This window comes from Pseudomyrmex gracilis, unplaced genomic scaffold, assembly GCF_002006095.1.
Source record: "Pseudomyrmex gracilis isolate BER0280 unplaced genomic scaffold, ASM200609v1 scaffold_272, whole genome shotgun sequence".
Lineage (NCBI taxonomy): Eukaryota > Metazoa > Arthropoda > Insecta > Hymenoptera > Formicidae > Pseudomyrmex > Pseudomyrmex gracilis.
Genome location: NW_018020856.1, coordinates 112942 through 132729, shown reverse-complemented (window position 1 = coordinate 132729; position 19788 = coordinate 112942). Strand labels below are relative to the sequence as shown.

Here is a 19788-nt window from a genome sequence, read left to right as displayed (position 1 = left end):
CATTCGTACAAGTTACGTAATTCGCGTGACGAACATATATATAATACTAATAATAATATATTCATAGAATAATATATTCAACCATTTTCGAGAAATAAAACTGGTTTTTTCTTCCTACGTTGGCACGTGTTTTAAAGCTTCTCCACAATGGGAGGAAATAGCGATAGCGATAGGCGATAGACACAGAATTCCTCGTTGGAAATTTCATCGCTATTGCCTATTCCGTTTTTCTGATCTGTGTAATTTTTAAATGTTAGATTCCGCTGTTCCTATTGTTATTTATAAATATATATTAACCCCCTATAAAACCGGTGTTATAGCTATTGCTATTCCTTTTATTGTGCAAGAGACTTAAAAGTCATTTATATAATTACGTAATTCGCATGACAAACATATTTTCAATAATAACAAAAATAATACATTTAAAACTCATTTTCGAGAAATAAAACTATTTTTTTTCTTTCTAAGATGGCACTTTCTAAGATGATGTTTTAAAAGTTAATTTTCTCAAAGTCATCTGATACAAGTTACGTGATCCACGTGACTAACATATTTTCAGATAATAATGCTACAGTCATACTAAGTTGTAGGTGTAAAACATCTGTACAGATTCCGCGCTGACTTCATGAAGTTAAAATAAGATGTGTTATCACAGAGAAAATTTTCATCTCGTGTATAATATATACACACGTATAATATCTCTCTTTTAATATCTCTTTTCCGTTTTATAATCAACTTCTGGTTACCGCTTCTTGGAGGAAAGAGAACTATCTTTTCCTGTAGCTAATAGCGAGCCAAGGCCCCTATAGACGGACTATGAACATCGGCCGTCGTCATCGAAAAAGGGGCCCAATCAAAGTGAGCGGCTTATAAGAGCGCGTCACCACAGACGTTTCATTCAGTATAGTCGGTGTAACCGAAGGCGAGCTGAACTCACGCGATATTTATTCACGTGTTTGCCGTTCTCTCTCGTTGTTGTTCGCCTTCGCGTTTCGTCATTCGTCGATATCGCGAGCCGATTAAACGATCGGTGTCGGGGAAGTCAAGTTTCTGCGATACATGACTCGCACAAATATCTCAAGCACCAAGCATCTTTTTGTGATAACCGATTATCGGGGATATATACTTACATCACTATCGATTACGAAAACAAGTGATTTTCTTCGCGAGAAAGTCGGAATATCAGAGATCAATTGTGTTGAAGCGGCTGTCCAGTGATTTTGTGTAAAAACTGGTCGTTAGTATGTAGATTCTCCAAATGTGCTCTCGCATACATAAAAAAATCCGTGGGAAAAACAGCAAGCGCATTTCCGTACAAAAGTCAAATATAGATACGATTAATTCACAGAAGGATTACGCGCTGATTTGAGAAGAGATAATCGAAGAAAATTCACGAAGAGATCGAGAAAATCGGATTATATTATTTCTCAGTCAAGAGCAAGAACGTTTCGAATGATGTTGCAAACTGCCTAAGTTTGCGAGTTTTAACAATTATGTAAATTAAATTACGTTTTCATCAAGAACTCGCGAAGCACAAAACAATTAAATTAGTTTTTTTGCTCAGCCAATATCCCGCGGCCAAAGTTCTTTTCGATGTGTACACAATAGCATTAAACAACGTATAGACCCGATTACGTTACCTCTGTGTTTGATTATTCAAACGTCTATATTCCCGCTGGGAATAAGCGAAGACTTTTTTTTTTTGCTTGTAAGTCAAAGAAACGTTTCTGTGCGCAGGTTTCATTTGAATGAATAATTAAAATTGATCGCTCGTCGACATAGCCGAGCGTGTATCCGGTCGTTCAGTTTAATGCGGCCGATAGGTAGTTATCGTGAAGTGAGGAATCGACTGTAGCGCGTATCAAATTGTGTCGTCGCGAAACTCACTCGTTTCAAGACGATGAAGGAATAAAGTCGTCGACGTAAATTCGCTCTCGGAATAGCAAAGAGATTTCATAGACAAGGGCGAAGTTTCTGCGAAAGTGCCGATAAATTACTATCTGCAGACAAGAAGTTCAACGTTCTTCATGAAGATGAACGAGCCGATGCACGTGTGAAGTCGTGACGCAACGTGACTTTCATTCTCGATCAAGAGAACATTTCTCTTGGAAAGGAAACCGGAATTAGATCGAAGTTGTTCGTAAGTTTTCTGCTTTTCTAACATTCGCGTATTTGACATCACGCATTTGTAATTTTATGTATTTTATGTGACCGTAAATAACTTTTATGTAACATGTAAATTACTCTTTGAAGATACTATCGCCGTGTGTAATAAACATATTTGTGATATATGTTTGCGAAGAATTTTCTACGATATTAAGAGAACTTTAATATATACATGTGTATGCACATTAAAGTTTTTTTTAAGTTCGTAGAACATTATCTTCAAAGATAATTTACATAAGATGTGCAATAAGTTAGAACCTGTTTGCTACTACAAAATTTATTTGTTATTTTTTTTATTTTATCAGAAATATGTAAAACGAAATTACAAATTAAAGAAAATTTTGTAAAAACACTATTACATAAAAATTTGATGATTTACTTATAATTGAAATACATGTTTATTAATGACGATATGTGCGTGCCGTTATTGACTGCCATTAAATTTCACGCAGGAAATAAGATAAAGTTATAGCATGAAATAACGTTACACATATATTCGTTGTATCATTGTTTTAAATTTAGATACCGTTTTGCGTGTGCCAACGCAAGTAATTATTTCCTACATTATATCTGCTTTGTACTCTGATTACACAATTACTTCTGTTCTCAACTCAGAACACAGGTTTACGTAAACGCGCAACAATCTCGAGTGAAATATGTAAATTGTTTCTTTTCTTTTCGAAGATCTTTATGATTTTTGCAAAAGAACGGAATTGTTGAATCCAAACGAGTTGCTTGAATCGCGTAATGCAGAACAGAAACCAAACTGCTGCTACACGTGACAAGAACTTGTTGCCGACAGATTTAACGATAATCAAGATATTTATCTCGCAGCGGAAGATAAATCTGTTATCGGAGATATTAAAGAATTTTGGGCTCTGTCACGCTACATTCATTTAAATCAACGTAATCATGGATTTGTGGTACGTATCTCGTCCTTGAAAAAATTGCACTTTGCGAAAATTAAAAATGATATTTTTCTATTTTTTTGTTTTGATTTTCAATGATTCTTGCAAATTTGCGTTTTAGTGAAGAAAAATATGCGATGCTGGGCCACAATATAACCGATTACACATCGGGCAAAAACGTTGAGAATAACAACAACAATAACAATGAAAAAAATGAAAAGAAGACGTTGCACAAACCACTTGTGCAATACTCGTCAAATGCAAAAGGAGTGTTCGCGCAGGTTAGACACGCGTATAATTTCAACGTTACATAACAGACATAAAATAATTTATTCATGAAACACTACATTTATTATATTGACACGTGCGTATTTTACAGTTAGTTTTATTATTATTTTTTGTCACTATGTACGTAGTATCAAACTCTGAGACATATACACTTACTGACAAAAGTAAAAACAAAGTTGTTATTTAAGAGTTCGTTCCACGCAGCTTAAGAACTTCGGTGTGCGAATGTATATATTACTAGTGATTGAAAATTTTTTGTGGAGCAATAAAACTAAATTTCAATTTATTCGGAAATAACTCCAGAAATAATGTGTCGTCGTCTTATTGGTCAGCGAAATTTAATATTAAAAATATACTACCTTGTTCCTTACCTTTTGTCAGCAAGCGTAACAATGAGTTGCACGAAAAGCATCGCAAGCAAACTTTGTGTGTGTGTTGCATTTTTTAAAAAAAGCATTATTTCGCAAAAGCTTATAGTGCAAAAAAATACATTTTTTCTTTGCTCTTATGATCACTCGCGTGTAAATTGCCAAGAGAATTTTCGTGCAAAAGAGAACTTTTGCAGCGCAGCAGCCGCATTGCGTGTTCAACGATACGAGAGATAGTCTGGATTGCTGCCAGAATATTTTTCTGTTTAAAAATAGATATAAAAGTACCAAACATGGCACCAACCATACTTCATCGCGCTTCCTTCTCGTTATTCGTTTCATCGGGAAAATGCAATGCGGTGTCACGTAAAATTTTTACTACAGCGATATAAATGTCAGTTGTCAAAAGTGATATACAATAAATGATATTAACATTGACGTGTAAAACATACATACAAAAAAAAACAAAATTTAATAAAAATAAAAGTTTTCAAATTTAATTAATAAATAATCAGATAAACATTTTATAAAATATATTGCGTTTTTCTCTATGCAACATGAAAATTGCATTACGTCCTAGTGAACTTCGTCAGTAAGGTCGTGCTCTCGCGCGCTTGTACACATTTTTCCGTACGACGACTGTTATTTGCTATTCTTCGTGAGACGTATCTGTGTATTTCCGCAGAGATTTCTCTAAAGCGTGTTTTGCTCCGGATATGTGTCGCATGGCGCATAAATATCCCGCAACGTCAGTATCTATTGCAGAAACACAGAATTTCGCAAAATATAATAACGGGTTAAGTTTTATAGAAAGAAACAAAACGAAGCGCGTGCGATAGTAAATCTCGGCCTGTCAAACACACGTTTCTTCTGCCGTTTTCGATTCGCTCAAGCTTATCGTTCTTATATATGATTGCTTATACTCATTGGCAAGCTACACCAAAATTCTCTCTCGCAATTTCGCAGTTCCTGGAAGTATTGAAGCATGAGTATCTTTATGTATCGTTAATTCTTCTCAGCGATGTTATCAATTCACATCTTTGCCAGTCATCTGATAATAGCTTATTATTGCTGATAATTGATTTCGAAATATTAATCAATTTATCAGTGAATAATTTCCGCGTGCAAGTTCTTTGTGTTGCCATTGTATGTGTCATCTAAAGAGTACAAAAAAATCATCGCGCCATTATTTATCATTGTATCCATGTATTAAATAATTAACGATTGAACTGTTTGTAGTGTTTAGTAACAGGTGCAGTATTGTTATTGGCAACTGGCGGTGGTATGCCGATTGGTTATAGCGCCGTCTTGTTACCGCAATTGGCAGAAAAAAACAGTACCTTGTATGTGGATCGCGAACTTGGCTCCTGGATAGGTAAGAGCACACTGTAAAGAATTTTATTTGATACAAAACATTAGAAAAAAGAAAAATTGCGTTAGAAAATAATTTTTAAACAATTTATAAACTTAAAGTGACTCGAGAAAACATAGAAACATATAACGATCACATGTAACAATTGTACGTGACACAACACTTGTATATGATGATAACAATATTGTACATGACATAAAAATCACCTGTAACAGTTGTACATGACATAAAAATTGTATACGATGATAATAATTGTATATATGTTTCTATTTTTTCTCGGGAAATCTTTATAAAAGTTTCGTTATTGATTGATTAAGAGTAACTTTGTTTCTACACCCACTAAAACACACCAAGAGAGAGACTAGATTTTCTCTCAGACCTTGGAAGTTCAAGAACCGCAGGTTCAAGGTTGCTTTACCGCGACCCTCGCGCAACTAAAGCGGTTACCTCTGATTGTTACAAACTGCATGTCACGTAACTGACCTACATACAGTCTCATTTGATAATCCTTATCAAATGAGTGTCAAGGCCAAGTTTGTATGCAGTAAATGCCATCTCAAAGTTTATTGCACGAGCCTTGACAACGTGCAATGTCACAATTAAGCGAACAACCAAGTAAAACGTAAAATATTCTTCTCTTTGGAAAAACTAATTTATACAAACATCTAGAAGATTTAAATTGAGAAAAAACCGATATTTTATCAAAAATTTATATTACCTCTGTAATGAGAGAAAACTAATAGACTCCCGTACGTATTTTTATTTATTACCCATCTCGTGTAAGATGCGTGTAATATATTTAACGTCCCGAATCCACAGAGAGAACTAGAAGCGCAAACTAATGATGTCGGCATAACTATCGCCACTTACGCGGCGTCGTTTTATCACGTCGTAAAAGATTTTCATACTCAGCATGTTATATATTTTAAAAATTTGCATACAGAGAATCTAGATTAACCAGCAGCTATAAAAGCTGTGCATTTGTGCAAAGTTATTTAAATATTGCGATATCTCTGTGTTTTTTTAGAGAACCGCAACGTTAAGTTGCGGTTCTAAAAAACCATGTATTTAAATATATGTCAAATATATGTTAATAAATGTTAAATCGTAATTTAAAAATGTATTTAAATATATATTTTAAGTATATATTAACATATATTAAAAAACATTTGTATATACATTTTTTAATTACGATTTACTACAGAGTTAATGTGTATATTCCCGACAACGAGTTTGTTATGTATTCTCAAGTTTATTAATTATGTATATTGAACACGTTTTTTGATTCTTTTATTAGGATTTTTCTCAGTGATTGAACTAAATGAAGAAAAAAAAAATAATACTAGCATAAAAGTAATACAAAAATTGTAAATAACAAAAATTATAAAAAAATGCAGAATAATTAAATAAATCTTACTAAAAAATAAAAAATTAAATTAAAAAGTTGATAGGAGTAATAAGACACTTGTATACAAAGTATATAAGTTAGTACTTATTTAGTCAAAGAAAAATATATATATACTTTTTTTTTTCATTTTAAAATCTTTAAAATAGTTATTTTTAAAAGTCTCTAAAAAAAAGAGTTATCTCTTTTTATCTTCTAAGTTTAGATTTTATTTTTGAAGATAAATTTACTAATTTTATTAAAAGAGAGAAAAAGATTTGGCGTCGCGAATCAAATTTTATTAATTATTCAAGAGAGTATGTCAAAAAAGTCCTTTTTTCTTTCATGCTTCCGCGAGATTCGCACATAAATAAGGTAATTGAATGAAAAAATAGTCTTAAAGCCTATGGGTCACGCACGTGTTAAAGGTTTGTCGGTGTGTGCCATATGTCAATGAAATAGACCGCAAAATCCAGACACACAGGCCGCTCGGACTTTCGCTTGGATAATTCTGTCATTACATAGTATGATTTATTTCGCTATCTGTCATGACCGGCTGTTGTCGTTGGTGGCGTTTGACAGCCATACGCACATGTTGATCAATAATGCAGAACCATTATATATGCGATAATCTAATGTACTTACTCTCTTAGCATTGCTCTTAACTGCGTGTTGTTGTGTTAACAAAATAAACAATTTTTCTATCACATTTTATTGAGGTCACACATATAACGTGTAATTGTAGAGTGTGTGTGTATGTATACTGTTTGGGGTTTTCCTTATATTTTCCTTACTAAGTACAAGAAAATATTCTTCTTTATGATTAGGTTGCCAATATCGTGCTAGTCACGTGTATGAAATAATGTTTTGCAAAAAACACAACATGTAGTTATTTACAAGTACTATTGTAAAATTAGATATCTGGTTTCATAGCAAGTAGTTTTTTTATTTCTATTTTTAGTTATTTTATTAGTTTAAAAATTTCATTGGTTTAAGAATTTCTGATCGCAATTTTATCTTAGGTATAAAAAATATGATAGGTTTAAATCATTCTTCTTGTATTTAATCATCATTGCAACATTATTTATAAATATAATATTGAGACGGGATTAGTTATCACATTATGAGTATGTATGTTAAGAAAAGTGTAAACTGCCGTTATATATACATATATATATACCTCAAACAAGTACAACATGTTTAAATGTCATTATGTTTTTTTACATTAAAGTGTATCATCTATGTTTAAAGAACTTATTTAATGTAAACATCTTTTATAAATAAATGTTGATTTAATGTTTTATAATTATATTTGATCTATAAACTTCACTAACTAGAAGAAAACATAAAAACAGAAATTATATGTACTTTATATTTATAATTCTTCGATAAGAAACATGTGACAACCAACCCGAAATATAATTATAATGTGGGGTATAATGTGGCTTTGCACGATATAGTTTAGCACTAAATAACTTTTTTTCTGTATAAAAATATGTAAGATTAATATTTGTTTTTTTAAAAGCTTAAGCTTTAAAAGTTTTTTCAATCACAAGTGTGTTTATGCTTCCACTCTAGCCTACCTTATCATTCTGATTTGAAAAAATTTTAGAACCACCACAACTCGTTAGATTAATATACTTTTTTTGTAAGATTAAATGCGCACTTTGGTATTTAAGATAGACGAGAAAGAACGTAATAAACGATTATATGTGACAAAAATATATATCAGTAATTAACTAAAAGCAGAATTTACAAGTGTAGTTAACTCTTGTTCAAAACTATTTATATATTACATTTTTTTCTAACGAGTCACATAAATGTGGGAATTATTTTATTTTTATCTAGTTTCATTAAAGATAAAACTTACCCTGCTGGCAAAGCTATACGTGTAACAGAAATCCCTTTAATTTCATTAAAGCGAAAGCAAAAAAAAGACAAACCCGACACGCGCGCGAGACGCTGCACGAAACTGATTGCATTCCTCACGAATGCAACGAGAGAAAATGAACGATAAATAAAAGAAAAAGTAGTGTATTCACAATTCACAACGGAATATTTCACAATTTCGTTAAAGCATTGGATACCGATAATAAAAATCAATTGTGGCAATTACCGTCAACAGAATTTCGTTGTTTCAAATTTTTATTTTCTCAAATGCAACTTTTAAAAGAGTTATCATTTTAAAAGCTTATAGCTTATAGCGCTAATGCTTTTTTAATTATAAAATGCAAATTTCGATAACACACAGAAACGAGCTCTTCTCACTCTCAGGACGAATTTATATTAACACACCACGCCAATGTGCTACGCTGAAATAACTTGAAATAATTTATGTTATAAAACACACAAATATATTCAGATAAGATGGCGATAATCCTAGTTTGAATATATCTCGATAAAAGATGAATAAGTTACACACATTATAATAAATATATTATAAATATTTGTATTTTAGATATTTACATATACATACATACATATTTATATTAAAGATATGTTATAATCATAAATTTTCATAATCATACATTTTACTTTTAACTTTTGATTCTTATATTTATTACTTGTGGTATTTATTTATACGTTTATTTATAATTTAAAGAATTAGAAATATTGTTTAGTATAAATATTCTAAAATTTTTATTTATAATTTTTGAAGTTTAAATTGTTCAAAAAGAGTACATTGAGTTTTACATTTTATGAGTTTTTGTATCAAATTATAAATTCCACCATGTAATGACGGGAAATTCACAGTTGTATTTTTTAAAGCACATATCACAGATGCTACATAATGCTACGTTTCAATAAAGGTCTATTTTGCAATAAACAGAAAGATAAACTTTTTTCAAAGCAGTATTACCAGAATTATTTAAAATTTCTGTCTCTTAGCGTTACAGTAGGTAAACTTGCATTGACCGTTGCACCGATATTACACAAGTGTAATTACAATATCCAGTCTGTAGATATTATGATATGATTGAATATGCGAGTATTATATAGTATATTGAGTATTGAGAAAAGTCACACTCAGTATGCGTTTATATTATTTTAGAAAATTATAAAAGAAAATTTATACTTTTCTGAGACGCGGATAAAGATAAAATAAAATAATCATCACATATCTAGATGAAAATCTAGATAATTCTAAATTTAGATAACGGAAAATTGATCAACATCGATGAGAGACGATCTCAATTCTTCAACGTGCAGCATATTTGTAATCTTATCCTGCGAAACATGACGAAATAAAGTATAATAGTTTTAACCCGAACGCACACTTTCTCACAGAAAATCGATAGACATGTTTTTTTTCTTTTCTTAAACACGTTCTTCCCCTGATCGCGTAAACGATAATACGCGATTACGATCGTATCGTCTCGCGAGGAAGATTTCAACTCTTAACATTTATAACAAAAGCATCCTACGCACCGTCCAATAATAGCGCAGATGTCACATGTGATCGTAAACAAGCCGCGTTGATCGCTCTGTTATTCGCTGCTATAACATTTTAACGAGCCGCGTTAAGGATATTTTTATAGTTAATGCACAAATCGCTATTTGATGCGCTCATTAATGCGCAAATCTGCATTTACGTTGCGCGTTTAAATTTCATCCCTATTCATTTCTCATGGATTGCAAATTTCTAAACTGAGAGAAGAAGCGTAGTATTACATATTCCTCTCTCGCTCGCGATGTATACACAAGAGAACCAAATTATCTCGGAAAATATAAAGAAGAGAGAAAATATTCGAATATATGCACTTTCCTATATATAGAACATGCGGAACGAATTGAATAACGTAATTATTAAAATGCCCTGGTGGTTTTTGTGTTGCGCAGCTTCTATTCACAGTCTGGCTACTCCCGTTGGTTCGCTCTTGTCAGGACCGCTTCTCGATGCGATCGGCAGACGGGGTAGTCTCCAGTTATCAGCGATTCCTCTTGGCATAGGCTGGCTAATAATAGGTTTTTCGAAAAACGTGACGTGCCTTTTAGTGGGAAGGCTGATATGCGGTGTGTCCGTAGGACTGATGGCGGTCCCATCACAGGTAATTTCTGAAAATTTATGTAAACGATGACATATAAACTTTAATTCACACAAAATCATTAGATGTGTATTAGACGTCCACAGTTCCGTGTGATATCTAATGGATGTTTGAAGTTTTTGTGTGGATTTTTGTATTTTGAATTGTGTCAACACACATTAATAGCAAAAATTTATCGGTACACTTTTTACGCATTTGTTGACATCTAGTTAATTAATTATTGTCGCGCTTTACATATTATGTAACAAAATATTTTTAATATTATATAACCTTGTTAGATATACAACGGATTAAAATTTCAACACTTAATGAGCTTTAATAGCATTAATGTAAATGTGTGTGTGTGTGGCGATTGATAAGTATTAAAAACAACGCATAGATAATGTAGTATCACAATGGTGTTGTTCTTGACAAAGTTCCATCCATTAGAAGAACTAATGTCAACGCTGGCTTATTATCGCACGTGTGACAATGTTGAGCCATTTACGACATTGACTTCGTTGTTGCTCAAAAAGTGTTTTCCAACTGAGCCATTTTTTCACATTCGGAAATAAGTGAAAATCGCAAGTAGCCATATTCTGGCGAATAAAGCTAATGAGACAGCAATGAGTTAACTTAACTTGAAACTTGAAATTTTTATCGTCGCGAAATTTAAATTGTGAGCTGACGCTCTTTGTCAAAGATCACTGAGAGCGTTTTACACACGATACTACGTGCGATAATAAGTCAGCATTTGACATTTGGTCTTCTGAAAGATGAAACTTGTCAGCACAATAGCAAGCAATGTGATACTACTGTCGCTACCTATGCGACGTATTTCGGATACTTATCAATCGCCTTTCTTGCGATCAATGTAATTTGTACTCGTCGCTGGATCTAATTGCAGACTTAACTACTTAAGTTTGCCGCTGAACTCTTTCACTACTTCCAATATTTATTAATTACCTTATATTCTACTTTTTCTCTCACAAGTATGTGAATATATTATATTAAAATTGAAAAAAAAACCAATATATTTCACACAATAAAATATATTTTACACCGTTGTAAAAACGATAATTTGAGGTCTGCAAATCTTTTAGGTGCTGGTAGGAGAAATGGCGGATTCGGGTCTTCGCGGCTTCCTGGTGGGCGGAGGATTTGCTTCGTACTGCTTAGGTATCCTGCTGGTTTACGCTCTCGGCGCTTCTTTTAATTGGGACATTGTAGCTTTTATCGCCATCGTGCTTCCCGTTCTGGCCTTGGTCGCTCTCTGTTTGGTGCCTGAAAGCCCCACCTGGCTCGTTAGACGGAACAAAATTGAACAGGCCAAGAAAGCTCTTTTGTGGCTCAGAGGTGGTGATATAGAACAGGTAAAAAGTAATAAATATCTTCTGTCTTCTTGCGCGTTTCAAGAAACGTTGCGAGCAAGCTTGAAATTTCATAAAGTTTTAAAAAATGTAATACAATAATATATAAATAAATATTATACTATATGAATGATTAAAATTATTTTATTTACAATTAGACAAATGCGGAAGTAGAGCTTCTGACTTCACGGATGAGAGCCGATCTCGCACTGAAACCAATAAATGTTTCGGTAAAGAAGAGAATCGTTTCGACACTGTCAACAATTCGCGATCGGGGCGTATTGAAACCATTGATTATCATCAACGTATTCAATGCGCTTCAATTGGCCTCCGGAACGTACATTATCGTCTTTTACGCCGTCGATATGATCAAGGACATAGGTAAGCGGAAACTCGTTTTCTTTGCGAAACGTTTTCTCTGGACGCGGAATAAAACTTTTTTCTTTGAAAGATTTTTTTCTTTTAGAAAGAAAAAGTAAATACATCTACGGAAAAGTGATCGTTATTTTTTGTTATCAAGCCGTTTACTTTGTTCAGGCGGCGGTAGCGTGGATAATTACTTAGCAGCTGTGGTGACAGCAGTTATCAGATTTATCTTCTCTCTCGTTTCCTGCGTTTTGCTACTTAAAATGGGCAGACGAACTTTGGGCGTCCTTTCCGCGGCCGGCACGTCTCTGGCCTCGTTAATTCTCGCTGGATACATGATTGTCAGAAAAGAAGGATCTTCCATGGATGTGAGCGTCTTGAATTTGCTTTTTTTTGTGTTTTTTAATTCGTAAAATATATATTAATAAACGTATGCGCTGGTTTTTTAGGCTTACGTCTTAGCTGTGTGCTTGTTGTTTTACGTCGCTGTAAATACCGTGGGTCTGTTAGTACTTCCCGGATTGATGACTGGCGAACTGATGCCTCTAAGAGCTCGAGGCATCGGCGGTGGATGCATCTTCTTCGTATTCAATCTTCTGATGTTTTTCGTTACCAAAAGTTTTCCATGGGTAAAATATCGCACATATAAAACTTCAAATTTAATTACAAAAGCTTTATCTGAACTGCCAATATATATGACTTGTGCATTCGTTTTTTTACTATAGTAATTGAATTTTTACTGTATTAGTTTTTATACTATGTTCGATAAAAAATTAATTAATTAAATTTTTTACTATATCAGATAAAAAAATTAATTATTTTACACTAAAAAGGGAAATATTGATTTGTACGTTTCTATTTAATTATTTAATATAAGAGAAACTATTAGAACAATAATTTATATACCTTATTAATGTCGCAATTTTACTCAGAAAGACATAAAATATTTATTTCAGCTGAATAGTGAAGTTGGCACAACGGTAGTTTTTATTATCTTCGGTGTTTCCGCACTTTTGGAAGGCCTCTTTATCTACTTTGCTTTACCGGAAACGAAGGATTGCACCCTTCAAGAAATTGAAGATTACTTTCAAGTAAGAAAATGTACTTAAGCAAATGAAATGCACTCACATAAAAAAAAAAAATTACAAATATTACTTAGCATAATTGTGCTTTTACAGCAAAGCAACGTTTTGTGGATAACCAGAACACCGACAAAAAGAAAGGCACCCGATCAATGCGTTAGTTTTCTCTAATACCTAATAAAAAAATAAAATTGCGGTAAAAACTTTTATGTATTGCAATCATAAAAACTTTTATGATTGCGACGTTTTTTTTAAGTTTAATCTAATTGTACATTTTTGTATTTTTTTTATTGTAAAAGACATACATGTACATGACAAACATTGTTATGTTAAGTTGTTCAAGCAAGTAGTTTTGTACGTAATAATGTGGTAAAAGATAATGTATATATATTGTTTATTTATAGATAGAAGAATTATTCAAACTTTATGATTATTAAATCTTAAAGTTTAAAGTGTTGTGATTTATGTTTGAATGAAAACAGAGTTTTTGATATGTAAGCCGATTTGTATAATTGTTCGTTGAAGTCGTTTGAGAAATTAATGATAGTTATTTAGAACAAAAGAACCAATGCAATTATATCGAAGTACAACTCCTGCACGCAGGCTTTATTAAGTTAACTTTTACAGATATGATTTTGACAACAAGATTTACAATTACTATTAAATTGTCACATGCGATATCGAGCACATGATGACACTAGAATAAAATATTATTATCTTTTCATTGTTGTCTTTTTATTTTCTTTCTATAATCACCTAAATATTAATTACTATATATATTGTATAACGTGGCGCTCTTTTAGCGCCAGTCGCTATTTATAATATATATATATATATATAACATTTCTCGGTTTTGCCTCCAACTGAGTTATAGGATGCTAAATGTGCAACAAATTATAATTGTAAAATCTTCATAAGATTTTATTCACAGAAATAAAAAATAATAACTCGAATAATTGAATTAAAAATTATACATTTAAAATGATTATTTAAAGAGAAAAAGTTTTTACCTGACATTACATTTTTTCTAATCTGTACAGTTTTCTTTCTTTCAATTGAGTCGTAATAATTGAAACTTCAAAACTCGTATTTAGGAATTTATTCTTGCGCGGGGTATGGATTTATACGGTATCTGAAACTTTTTGATACACAGTCGATGTAATTTTCAAAAAAGCAATCAATCAATGTCCAACTGATAGCGGGAAGTCGTCTCTATCTTCTGTAGAAGATCGTATGTGAAGGAAGCAATCTTCTTTACAACTAAAAAAATTACATGTATATTTATATACACAGCAAATTAAGCATCTTTGAATTTTTGAATTGAATTTAATTCGAATTTCTATGAATTTACATGTTTAAAAATATATAATTTTATACGTACACCTAGCATTGGTTCACATTAACCACGTAAACTTTCTGCTAGTTACAAATTACATGCCTATACAGAGTCCAATGAACTCTTTCATAAATATTTAAGTTACCTTTTGTCAAAACACTTACCACATACCGTCAAAAAAAAAAAAAAAATACACATTATTGTCACTTTGAGAAATCAACGCGCAATATATTTTAAGAGTACAATCAAAAACCGTACTTGGCAATTATAAAGGTTTCTCAAGGGAACGATGAATTTTAACATGTTGCTGTAACTCTCCCTTACTTTTAAAAGTCCAATTGATTGTTTTCTATGTTTAGCTCATATTAAGTAATTAATAGCACATTCATTAATCATATTAATAACTAATAATTTATTTTATCTTAATAACTACTGCAACTTTTGCAAAATCGTATACTTTTTCGTTCCAAATGATCCAATCTATCTCCGCACTTCGACTGTGTCAAAAAAGTTTCAGACATCCTTGTATATATCAAGACTACAAAAATGTCTTCGATTACACCGCAATCTAATCTTAAAAATATATGGGCTTGAATAATGTTTGTCAAAGCATTGAGATAATGTGGAGATGTGTTATAGTCTCATTTAAGCGTGTGGATTGCGGAATTTCTCTCCAGCATATTTCGCGGCAGCACCGAGCTCTTCCTCGATACGCAGGATCTGATTGTACTTGGCCAAACGTTCCGAGCGACAGGGCGCGCCAGTCTTAATCTGGCCGGTCGAGAGACCGACAACCAAATCGGCAATAAACGTGTCCTCCGTTTCTCCAGAACGATGAGAAACCATAGTACCCCAACCGTTGTCCTTCGCGAGCTTGTGAGCAGAGATGGATTCGGTCACACTGCCGATTTGATTGACTTTTAATAACAGACAGTTACACGCTTTTTTCTCAATAGCTGTCTTAATCCTGGAATAGAGAAGAAAATTATTAATATTAAACTAATATTAAATGAATTCGGTACAAAAAAGCTTTTGGGGATGTTACCTCACAGGATTAGTGACAGTCAAATCGTCACCGACGATTTGAATAGGAGTAGCTTTAGTTAAGGTAACCCAAGAATCCCAGTCATCCTGATCGAAGGGATCTTCAATCGATACGATCGGGAAATCTTTGACGAATTCCAAGTATAAGTTTTTCAATGCTTCAGGTTCCAAATATGTGCTCGGATCAGATTTTTCATTTTTAAAGTCTAAATCATATTTTCCGTTCTTATGAAACTCGGAGGCGGCAACGTCCATGCCAATTTTAATCTTTCCTTCATAGCCAGCGGTCTACAAATTTACGATAAAATTATTGAAAAACACAAAACAAAAATATACTTCAATAAACAAAAATATATTTCAATTTACTTTGATAGCCTCTATGATCAAGTTGAGAGCTTCCTTGTTCTCTAAAATGTTTGGTGCAAATCCACCTTCATCACCGACAGCTGTGGCGTCCAGACCAAATTTCTTTTTGATACCCGCCTTCAAATGATGATAAACCTCACTGCCCATTTTCATGGCTTCCGTGAAGTTGGCCGCACCAGTGGGCAAGATCATAAACTCTTGCATAGCCAGCTTATTGCCAGCATGAGAACCACCATTGATTACATTGAATGCTGGCACTGGCAAAATAATGTCATTATTTCCAGCCAACTCAGCAATATATCTGTAATGTAAAATGTTTTTATTCGTTTAAAATACGTTAAAAGGAAAATTGTAGTATAATCATATACATATATATGTAATGTAAAGTTATCAGATATATTTACTTGTACAAAGGCAGTTTCTTTTTGGCAGCGCCAGCCTTGCATATAGCCAAAGAGACACCCAAAATTGCATTTGCTCCAAGTTTGGATTTATTTGGAGTACCATCCAGTTTCAGCATGAAGTTATCAATTTCTTCTTGCTGTGTAACTTCCAAGTTGGCCTTGAAAATAAAGAATTATTTATTATAGCTATTATAAATGCCTGATAATTACTAAATGTTATGTAATAACATGCTTAGCAACATATGTTAAAAAAGTGAAACCTTCAATAATTCAGGAGCAATGATAGAATTAACATTTTCTATAGCTTTGAAAACAGATTTTCCATGATATTTAGATTTATCGTTGTCCCTCAATTCCAAAGCTTCATGAACTCCGGTAGATGCACCAGATGGAACTGCTGCACGAAATAGTCCAAGATCTGTGACAATATCAACCTAGAAACGCAAACAACAACATTGTTAAAATATTGCTAAGTAACATTTTGCACACAAGTTTCTTCAATATTCAATATATAATATGTATGTATATATTACCTCTATTGTGGGGTTTCCACGAGAGTCATAAATTTGGCGAGCCTTGATGCTTTGAACAGGCATTTTAATACAATTGCTTGCGGACGCAAAGTGTCTTGTTGAATTCAATAAGCTATAATCAAATAAAATGTAAATTACCAGTATTGATTTTTGTCAGAAGAAAAACAAAATTACAAAATATAAATTACAAAACACTCGAATTGGTTTTGAGATTTAAGTTTGTAAATTTATATTTAGATTATGTTTACATAGATCTCTTTTCTGTTTATTTCTCGAGATATTTCCTTTTTACAAGATGACAAATAAACTCTATTCGTCCAATTGTGTCTTTTGTTACAATATTGTAAATCATTCTGAAATCACGCGATCTCTCATTAAAGATGATAATCCGTCATTTTTCGATGTAATTTACAAAGTTGTACCGTTAATATAATATTATATAGCAAAAAATGCAGTACATAAATGTAGAAATAAAGTAATAGACTACGTAATAACAATTGCATGTGTGACTGCTTTTAAATAAAACAAGAGAACTCTCAAGAAGTTGCAGCGTGGTGTGACAATTGTTGCAGAAATGACGGTTAGATTCTCGATTCAAGAAATGTCACATAAGTAAAAACAATATGTAAATAACATTCATTAATCAATGCTCCAGATTCACACAGGATGATTTTGAAAACATCGGTAATTAAGTCAGCAAATCGTCGAGCTGTATGTCTAGAAATTTCGACCTTGTCAAGGTCATTGCTAAAAGTACTCGATATAAAGAAAAAATTAACGTCGAAAACGGAAAGCATTTAATTCGCATTTGAGTTACGATGTGTCAAGAAATTACACCATTAGCGAGGTCGGAATCATTAAAGACCTTGTTATGAAGTTCCGGTGCGAGACGATACAACCGGCACGTAACACCATCATCTCCTTGAGAGTTCGATTCAATGAGAAAAAACGCACTCATGTGGGTTCAGACAAATTTAACGAAGAGAGTTATCCACGAGAAATGTTCTGCAATATGCCGAGACTTCGTTGTAAATTTGCTCACCTAAACGTGACACGCGCGACAAGAGACCGACAGGACCGCTCGACGAAGAATGAGATTTGACCTATCTAATGACCTCCAGTCGTGATGTAAGCAGCGGCGGGCTATCGATTGCGAGATTCGAGCAAACAGTTAAGTTAAGAAAAAAAATATGAAGTTTATTTTTTACTAAGCAGGTGTCAAGAGACAATGCATATCAGAATTATTATTGTATAAACGTTGTTTTTCTCTCATTATTAGTTCTGAGACGTAAGAACCAGTCTCCGAACAATTTATCCGACCAATTATTCCATTGGAGTTGGGCCAATCGCTTTGGTTGTTCAGCATAAGTTATCAGAATCGTCCAATCACGGTTATGATACTTAATCGGCTGATGTGCGCCAACGCATACAAAACTCTAAGTCCCTAGTCACAGTATATCGTGCTTTAGTGTTATTAATGAAAAAAGATTGCCGACTCTGCATTCGCCTACGACCTATTCCGTCTTGTTTCGCGTTCGCGCATGCGTAGATTGTACACACGATTGAACGCACGTTTAGTATTCAATGGTGTCACGTTTAAATCTCGTGCGGATCAAACCACGTCTAAAACGCTCTTGTAAACATTTGCTGATCTTCTGTAATCGAAATATGGCGAGCAAACAAATGTTAGAAAATATGAAAAATTATAAAAAATGCAAATCGTCAATAACGCAGAAAATTAGAGATAATTTTGCTGCGGAACACCGAGAGAGACGCAAAAAACGTAGGACGCTAAAGTTCGATAAAACTCGAAATCTTTTGCCACATCTAATGCAGGAAGGTGAGTCGATGCAAAATAGCGCAATTTTTATGCAATTTCTTGTGCAATACGACCCGTCGTGATATCGAATTTATTATTTTAAAACTGATAAAGTACGAGTTGAACTTGATTCAATTACACGAAGTTTCATTTAGTTTGAGATGTACATAAAAGGTCAATAACTTGTTCGTTTGAACTTCGGTTTTATTGTTTACGTTTGGAATTCGACTTTATAACATATGTATATCTAATGTAATTCTTCTTAAGATCGTTATACGTGACGATGATTTTAGGCCTGTTCTACAATACAGTCGTAAGCCGTAAGTCGTAAGAAAATGACCAATCACAATCGATTATTCATTTGTAATTGGTCTGTGATTGGTCAATTTCTTACGACTTACAGCTTACGACAGTAATGTAGAACAGGCCTTAATCGTAACGTCGCAAGAGCAAATCAATCAATTACATGCCAACTTAATATTTCTTGCTAACATAAACCAATGTCCACAATATAACAGTTTTTGTTCTCAAAAAAAGATATAAAATATATCTCAATAAATAAACTACAAATAATAGATTTTGTAATTTAATACAAATAAATAAAATATACTTATAAATTATAAATTTATTATAAATTTTATAACAACTTGTCTACTCAAATAAAAAGTTACAATTAAGTATTGTTTATCACGAATCATGAATATTTTTAGAATCATTATCGTATATACGTTAAATCAAATTTACCATTATCGCCCACTTATTTTTCACATAAATACTATTCATATTTTGGTTTGTTTTTGGGAAAATTGCGTGTTTTAAATGTTATAGAAATTATTGAATACTATACGCGCGCGCGTATAGTATTCACACACACACACACACACACACACACACACACACACACACACACACACACACACACACACACACACACACACACACACACACACACACACA

The 19788-nt window shown here is 32.8% G+C and overlaps 2 protein-coding genes across 4 annotated transcripts; one reads left to right on the top strand and one right to left on the bottom strand.

The window, feature by feature from the left end:
- The first annotated feature begins 890 nt into the window (after positions 1-890).
- LOC109859617 (facilitated trehalose transporter Tret1-2 homolog) lies at positions 891-14856 on the top strand. Of its 3 annotated transcripts, none has more exons than XM_020438008.1 (11): positions 891-2140; positions 3001-3089; positions 3196-3355; positions 4970-5105; positions 10327-10535; positions 11615-11884; positions 12040-12262; positions 12419-12615; positions 12697-12876; positions 13204-13338; positions 13426-14856. In XM_020438008.1, exons 2-11 carry the CDS (start codon positions 3079-3081, stop codon positions 13498-13500), a joined length of 1596 nt encoding a protein of 531 aa, XP_020293597.1. In that variant the 5' UTR covers positions 891-2140; positions 3001-3078; the 3' UTR covers positions 13501-14856. The 3 variants fall into 3 exon arrangements, with proteins under 3 accessions (XP_020293597.1, XP_020293600.1, XP_020293599.1); XM_020438011.1 differs by having other exon boundaries at positions 2969-3089; XM_020438010.1 differs by having other exon boundaries at positions 2851-3089.
- Positions 14414-18290, bottom strand: LOC109859618 (enolase). Its single transcript, XM_020438012.1, has 7 exons — positions 18055-18290; positions 17013-17124; positions 16740-16913; positions 16480-16637; positions 16076-16376; positions 15711-15997; positions 14414-15632 (listed from the first exon to the last, which is right to left on the bottom strand). Exons 2-7 carry the CDS (start codon positions 17073-17075, stop codon positions 15311-15313), a joined length of 1305 nt encoding a protein of 434 aa, XP_020293601.1. The 5' UTR covers positions 17076-17124; positions 18055-18290; the 3' UTR covers positions 14414-15310.
- Between the last annotated feature and the right edge of the window lie 1498 nt (positions 18291-19788).